Source organism: Neovison vison, chromosome 4, assembly GCF_020171115.1.
Source record: "Neovison vison isolate M4711 chromosome 4, ASM_NN_V1, whole genome shotgun sequence".
Classification (NCBI taxonomy): Eukaryota; Metazoa; Chordata; class Mammalia; order Carnivora; family Mustelidae; genus Neogale; species Neogale vison.
This window is the reverse complement of record NC_058094.1, coordinates 49,886,324-49,894,341: the sequence shown is the minus strand read 5'-3', so window position 1 is coordinate 49,894,341 and position 8,018 is coordinate 49,886,324. Positions and strand designations below refer to the sequence as shown.

Here is an 8,018-nt window from a genome sequence, read left to right as displayed (position 1 = left end):
CCAAGAATCAATAATCAGGTTGGTACCTTCACTCCTCAAGCCACAGCCTGCTGAGGGAGAGATAGGAAGGGAACAGGATGAATGGGCCGCGGAGCCAGGCTGGGGAAGGGAAGGGACATCCGACCCTTTTTAGTAGGAACTCTCGGGACCTGTTAGCAGCGTGACCGACCGGGGCAGGTTACTTAGCTTCTCTTAAGCCTCTGGGGGCAATTATAATATCTGCCTCAAAGGAATGTTGAGGATCTAATGGCAAAATGGTAAATGTCTTGGTTCAGACACTGGCCTATGGTAAGCCCTTAATGAATAGCAACTAAATTATTTCTGTGGCTGTTGCCATCGTCATTATTGTGTTGTACTTGTAACCACCACCACCGCCACCATCAACGACCTTGTCTCCATGAGCAGCCCCGCTTCCCAGCCTGACAGCTTCAGGCTCAGGTGATTCATTCATTCCCAGGATAGCCTTCTAAGCGACCCTTTCCCGGGGTGACTACTTCTCAGGAAGCAGAAAATCCCCTCTGGAAACCCTTCTCTTTTTCTTTGCCTCCTCCCACCCTTCCCCTCTGCCTCTCTATCAAGCCCACTCTCGCTCTCTGGAGTTCAAACTCCTGCCCCTGGCCCCAGCTCAGCGCCACCGCCCCGGGTCGCCCTCAGAGGTGCGGCCGCCTTCCTGCACGCCGCTGTCCCCTGGCGGGCGAGGTCGTTAGCGCCCTGGCCCCGGGGTTTCACCGCTCGGTATCTGCCAGGCGGCGGCGGGCGGACCCTCCCTAGGCTGGCCGCCGCCTCCGCCCCCTCGCGCGCTTGCCCCGCTCGCTCCCTCCTCTCGCTGCCCTGCCACATCTTCCTCTGCCTCTCACCCGAGGGACCATGTCGCGGCTCAGCTGGGGATACGGCGAGCACAACGGTGAGCGCCTTCTGCAGGTCCGAGGGAGGGCTTTGCTCGGGGGGCGGCTGTGGGGGACAGAGCACACGCTGCTGATCCCGCACTTGCGAGAAACTTTTTGGTTCCTCTTTAAATGGGGCGGCTTTCCCCAAAGCTGAATGCAGGAAGTGGAGGGAAGGCTTAGTCTTGTGTAGGCAGGAAAAGCGTCTTTTGGCGGGTGTTGATGGTGGGGGTGAGGGTTGGCGTGCGTTACCCCCGTGAAGATTCCCCGGACCCCGAAATCTTCGTCTCGCGTCCATTCACTTTCCTTTGAAAAGCCGAGCACTTTCCCTAGTAACTACTTATCAGTGAAAGGCACGGAGATTAGAAGTCTGATGACATACTTTAATGAATTGAGGACAAGTTCGCTTTCAGGTTTTTAATTATTCACCTAGAGGAAACAAATCATGCAAAACATTTGAAGCTATACTTAAGAAATTTTAATAACTGAATTGCAACCCTGGAGATTGAAGTTGCCTTCTTGGCCACCAAAATACTGCAATTTTCTTAAAATTGTTACTATAAAATATTGCCATGGCAATTTGGTACTGTTAGCTTTAGGAAGACTTAGGTTCTTTCTGAAAAAAATGAAGTTATACTTCAGGCTACTTCTTCACCCTTTCTCCCTCTCCCACACCCTGTTTGCAGAGACAGGATCATTCAAATTTTAGCATGTTGGTGAACATGTACTTATTGATGGGAGTGACAGTTATAATAAAATGTATACTTTTTTCTTCTATATACTATATCATCAAAATAACCATTATTTGAGGGGCACCTGGGTGACTTACTGGGTTAAGCCTTCAGCTCAGGTCCTGATCTCAGGGTCCTGGGATTAAGCTCCCGCATGGAGGGGGGGGGGTCTCTGCTCAGCAGGGAGCCTGAAGCCCCCCCCCCCACTTATGATCTCTCCCTCTCTGTCAAATAAATAAAATCCTAAAAAAAATTATTTGGGGGCGCCTGGGTGGCTCAGTGGGTTAAGCCGCTGCCTTTGGCTCGGGTCATGATCTCACGTTTCTGGGATCAAGTCCCACATCGGGCTCTCTGCTCAGCAGAGAGCCTGCTTCCCCCCCCCCCTCTCTCTGCCTCCCTCTCTGTCTATTTGTGATCTCTCTCTCTCTCTCTGTCAAATAAATAAATAAATAATCTTAAAAAAATATTTGAAATAATTTTTCAATTATTTGAAATAACTGCAAAGTGACACCAAGAAAGCCTGATAGGGAATCACTGTCAAAATTAGATCTGTGAATAATAATAATAATACTTCCTTGGATTAACATGTATATTATTGAACAGTACCATACAGTCAAATTTTATAGAAAGTTTATTTTCACAAAGGAACAGAAAAGCTTCATTTGTCATTGTAGCCTTTTTGAGGTTATGATTGACTTGCCAGTTTAAAAATGGCAGCAGGTGAAATTTAGAACTTTAATAATAAAAGGTATAATTTAGGTGAATTTCTTTTTGACTAAAACTATAATTATAATCTCATACTTTTGCTACTTTTCAATTTATGTTTGGGGGAAAAACACAAAACAAATTTCTTTTAATTTCCCTCTTTGCTGAAATGGTTTTAATTTTTGTTATTTAATGGTTACTGGGTATCGACCGTGCCCTCACGATAGTTAGGAAGAAAAAGAGTGTTTTCAATCAGTGAGTACTGATCACTCTTTAATATGTTTATATGTTAGAAAATAGTGGCTCCAATGGAGCTCATCTTCAGAAATTTAAAAAATTTATCTCTGAAAAGCCACTACCAAGGAGTGATTTTATATTTCTGCTAAGAATTATAGGGTCATTTCCTGCTTTTAGATGCAATAGCTTTCTAAGGACCATACCTGTAAGTAGATCAACTGTGGCAAAATCCTACTGGAAATATGTTGAACCTGACCGGGCAAGTTTGGTTGCTTGTTTTCTGTTTACACTGACAGAAGCAGTGAATTAGCAGTTGAAAAGAAACTTAAACTGGGTATAGTAGCAATGATAAAATGGAACACCATGAGTTGAGGCATTGGGAAGGGGGGACTACCTTCACCAAAAACTTAGAGTTCTTGCACTAACCTGTGATAGTTTCATTGGTTCAGGTTAGGGAATGTGACACTGAAAACTACATGTCTTGAATCAGGGGTGCCTGGGTGGCTCAGTGGGTTAAGCCTCGCCTTCTGCTCAGGTCATGATCTCAGGGTGCTGGGATCCAGCCCCGCATTGGGCTCTCTGCTCAGCGGGGAGCCTGCTTCCTCCTCTCTCTCTGCCTGCCTCTCTGCCTACTTGCGATCTCTCTGTCCAATAAATAAATAAAATCTTAAAAAAAAAAAGTTGTTGAATCAGTGGAAGAATCACTATATATCTCTACTTAAGAACTATGTTTAAATGGGTTTAAAGTTGGATGGAAAAATTTTTAAAAAGGTGGTTAAACTATGGCGGTTAATAGATGATATTGAATAATTTATGCAAAATGGGATTATTTTTATATTATTTTGGGTTGCCTCTGCTTTTAACATATTCTTGTTATAAAGGATTGGCAATAGGAGAGTAAAGGAATTAGGAAGAGAAAGAAAAAAGTCAACAACATTTTGTGATATATGCATCACATATTCAAAATCTAATTCTTAGCAGGTTAAGCCATACTTGGTGACAGTGAGATAGGAAAACTTTCACTTAAAGCAAGGACTAGATTGCACAGAGAAAGTACTAGAAAGGTAAACTGGAGTACTTAATAAATCAGGAAACGTAATGCTTTTTCTGTAATAAGTTGTAGGCAAGGGCTTTTGATGTTCAAGTTGCTTTGAAGTCCAAAGTGTCAGTTCGTAAGAGAAGAGCTTTTAAGTTGTGTGTATAGTTACATAGTCATGCTCTGACTTTTTATACCTGAAGCATATGTGAAGGAAAGAGCATAAGCTTTCTCCTTTGCAAAATTGAAGAGTAATATGGAGCATTATGTTTGGAGATTGAAGCTGGTGATAATTGTGATGTATTTGCATTTCTTGAAATGTCATTCTAAATCTTATCTTTAAAAAATATTTGTTGTAGGGCACCTGGGTGATTCAGTTGGTTGGGCGATTTCCTTTGGCTCAAGTCATGATCCCAGTGTCTTGGGATCAAGCCCCATGTCTGGCTCCCTGCTCAGTGAGAAGCCTGCTTCTCCCTCTTTGCCCCTCCCCTACTCATATTTTCTCTCTCTTTCTCCAATAAAAAAATAAAACCTTTAAAAAAATGTTGTTGTTGTCAGTAACAAATGTTTAATTGTCATGCTATGTAATTTTAATAAGTACTTGAACGTTAGAGAAATCTAGGGAAAACAGGGAGAAGCTTGGTCAGTAGCCCTGTGCTCTGCCGCCCTGGTGGTTATTGCGTGAATTGCAGGCATAGTAGACAAGAAGAGCCTCTAAACTATAGTGACTACTCATGTCTGAAATGAGTTAGAGGTTACTTGAAGCTCTTGAATCTTGCTCTTGATTTGGGGAGGCAGAACTTGAATCAAGTCTCCCAGAGAAATGAAGAGTGTAGGCAAGCGAATTGCCCGCTTATTGGTTCATGTCAGTTTACCAAGTATGTCTGGCTTGGGAACTAGATGCAATTTTAACTTTTTGAGTAGAGGATCAGGATGACAATTGTCCCTTGTGTAGGAATTCAAATGTAACACTGGCAAAATAACCTCAGAAGGCCCTTCGAAATGTAGAAAGAAAGAAAGAAATTGTTACCTGACTCCCCTGAAGATAATCAACAATATTACATTTCCTTATGTGGTGCAGCTATTTTATTTGGATTATGCTGTATAAAAAATTTATATATTTCCTTAGTGTTCCTGTTGCACATCAGCGGCAACTGAGCGAGGCTTGGGTGACACCCGAGGACAACAGTGAGTGATAGAAGAAAGAAATAGGAATAGAACTGAACCCTTTTTTTGCTACATAGCTTTTTCAGTTCCATTAATTCTTTCATCCCATGAACTTGTTGACCACTGGAGCTACCGCAGATCATTCTTCAAGCTGAAACTGAAACTCATTGTTTTCAGTGATGAATTGTGCTGTTGTTTGTAGTTTGGAAAGTACTTTTTTTTCCCTAAAGATTTACTTATTTTAGAGAGAGAGAGTCAGAGAGAGCACACGTGTGTGCAGAGGGTGGGGAGAGGCAGAGGGAGAGGATCTTAAGCAGACTCCCTGCTGAGTGGGGAGCCCAACAGAATGGCCCATGAGATCATGAGCCAGACCAAGAGTGGGATGCTTAACTGAATGAACCACCCAGGCATCCCTAGAAAGTACTTTTTAAAACCTACATGCTTTTTGTCCATATAGTTAATTGCAAATGAATTAAGGCAAATCAGGAGGTTTTTATACCCATAATAAAAGCAACTAGTCTTATTAAAAAAAATTAGATATAAATGCCCTGAGGATGATGATCTAATTTGTTTTTCTTTCAACTGGAGCACAGTGCACTTGTTTGGTAAAGGAAGTAACTTAATTAGTTCTTTTCTTTTGGCTCTATATATTTAAGGTCCTATTCATTGGAATAAATTTTTCCCTATTGCTGATGGGGATCAGCAATCACCGATTGAGATTAAAACCAAAGAAGTGAAATATGATTCTTCCCTGCGACCTCTTAGTATCAAGTATGATGCAAACTCAGCCAAAATCATCAGTAATAGTGGCCATTCCTTCAGCGTTGACTTTGATGACACAGAGGACAAATCAGGTTGGTTCTTTTTTTTTTTTTTGGTGGGAGATGAGGGTCTTGAATGATTATGATTTCTTATCTTTCATATTTAAAATACCTATGGATTGTGTGTTTCTTATCAGTACTTTACTAGAGCTTGTAATAAAAGTTTTATTACACTGTTTCATAGGATAATGTCTTTCACACTGTGAATAAGTCATGGACCAACTGAATAAAACTTTAGTTTACTGTTAATTTGATAACTAGATGAAGTAGAAAAAGAGAATTTCCCTAAAATGAACATTTAATCCTTCTTCAAGCATTATCAACTCCCAAGGAATGGATGATACCCAGTTTAAAGTTTGGATGAGAGAAATTAGAGAGAATCAAATTTTGTAATACTTCTTAAGGCTTCTGACAAATTATTTTTTAGTCCAATATTAGGATAATGCTGTATTTGGTCTATTAATGAAAAATATAGTTAAATTATAAAAATCCTAAATTGGAAGAAGATTTATTCATTAAGTGAGATTTAGGTTAGTAATAATATTCTGTATTTATGTGATACTATATCATTAGCAAAAATTATAAGCCCACAAAATTTCTCATATATGTCAAATTCATAGAAGATGTATTTTCATCAGTGCATTGAGGAAAAATGCACAAAGAAAGATTAAGACGTATTTTTAACTTGTGGGGGAGATGGGGGATCTCGCTTTTTATATACTATATTCAGTTGTCTTCAAGCCCTCAGTTTTATGAAACTGTATTAATAGATATGGTTGATGGGTACATTGTAAATAGTCCAAGCTTCCTGAGTATAAAGTTTATACCATCCATAATCATAGTTTGATACTGCATATATCTCAAACATAAAAACTTGAGGCTATCCACTCCTAATTTTAGAGTAAGAAGTGATTAATTGTCCTTCATCTAAAGCTTTAAGCTTTTTTTTTTTTTTTAAAGATTTATTTATTTTAGAGAGAGGGAGCGAGAACTCATGAGTGAGGGGAGGGGCAGAAGGCGAGGAAGAGAATCTCAAGGAGACTCCCTGCTGAGCGTGGAGATTGATTTTGCAACCTTGACATTATGACCTCAGTTGAAACCAAGAGTCAGATGCTTAACCAACTGAGCCACCCAGATATTGCAAAGTTTTTTTATTTATAAATGTGAGCTGCCTTAGTCATAAAAAATTCCTACTCTAATTTATTTGATGATGACTAAGGTTTACTCTCTCCCTCTCTTTTTCTTCCTCTCCCTCCTTCTCTCTTCCTCTTTCTCCCTGTCTCTTTCCCTCTTCCTCCTGTTTTCCCTCTACTTTGGGTTAACCCAGGGGAATCAGTTTGTTTGTGTTTCCAGATTTGACACTGTGTCTGTGATTGGTAATGTGTGCCCTCTCCCCAATGTGAAGGTTTCTCTCTTATCTAGATCACAGTAAAATTACCAGGGTTAATTGGAAATGTCTGTGAAGTACTTAGTACCCTCTGAGACAGAAACTACATAAATATGGGTCACGATTCTCATTCTTTTTTCTCAAGATAAAAGAATGTTTCATGGTTATTCTGGGTATTAAATCAGTGAAAAAGTAGAAACCACTATAGTTAAAATAAATTGTTAGCTTTTCTTTTTCTTTGGTAAACTACAAAAAACACAAAGATACTTTCTGTAGCAAACCACTTTGATTTGAAGAAAACGGTTTCCATTTTGTAAAGAAGACATTCTTGACCAAAATTAACTCTGAATCCCACCAATCAAAAAACCAGACATGCAACCTTCCTCATGGTCCTTGTAGGGCTTCTTTGTCTGGGAAGTTGCATTCCGTGTGGTTAACCTCCAGTGCGTCACCCATTAGAATTTTAATAGTCCTTTATAAAGGACTTTATAAATTTAACTTTATAAAGGGGGCAGGGGCTCCTGGGTGGCTCAGTTGGTTAAGTGTCTGCCTTTGGCTCAGATCCTGATGCCAGAATTCTGGGATCAGGTCCCGCATTGGGCTCCTTGCTCAGCAGGGAGCCTGCTTCTCTCTCTCCCTCTGCCTGCCCCTCTGCCTGCTTGTGGGCTCTCTTTTTCTCTGTCCAATAAATAAATAAAATCTTAAAAAAAGGTAAAAAGGGGGCAGGAGGATATGAAATTCTGGGGGAAGAAGGCCTGTTGGCTGTGGTAGAGGAGAAATAATAATCTGGTAAGGAAAGACAAGGGCATTTTCACCGTAGCTTCTGGGCTTTCCGTACTCAGACAGGATCTCAGCTCTGGGAATCTCACCTGACTGGCCCCACAACTCTCCCTGTGGCACCCCAGACTTGTCCTATCACAGAACTTCCCCCATTGCATTGTAACTGCTGGTTGGTTCTCTTCCCACTCAGCTGAAGACTCCCTGTGGGCAATAGCTTTGTCTTATTCATCTGTCTAGTATGGTGCCTTGCACACAATAGGTACTCAGTAA

General features: G+C 40.9%; 1 protein-coding gene across 2 annotated transcripts in view; it reads left to right on the top strand.

Moving 5' to 3' along the window:
- Positions 1 to 809: 809 nt before the first annotated feature.
- Positions 810 to 8,018, top strand: part of CA13 (carbonic anhydrase 13) — a 32,604-nt gene continuing 25,395 nt past the window's right edge. For both annotated transcript variants that reach the window (XM_044245374.1, XM_044245373.1), the window contains exons 1-2: positions 810 to 904; positions 5,417 to 5,614. In XM_044245374.1, coding sequence (XP_044101309.1) covers positions 868 to 904; positions 5,417 to 5,614 — 235 coding nt within the window. In that variant the 5' untranslated portion in view covers positions 810 to 867. The remainder of the gene's footprint in view (positions 905 to 5,416; positions 5,615 to 8,018) is intronic.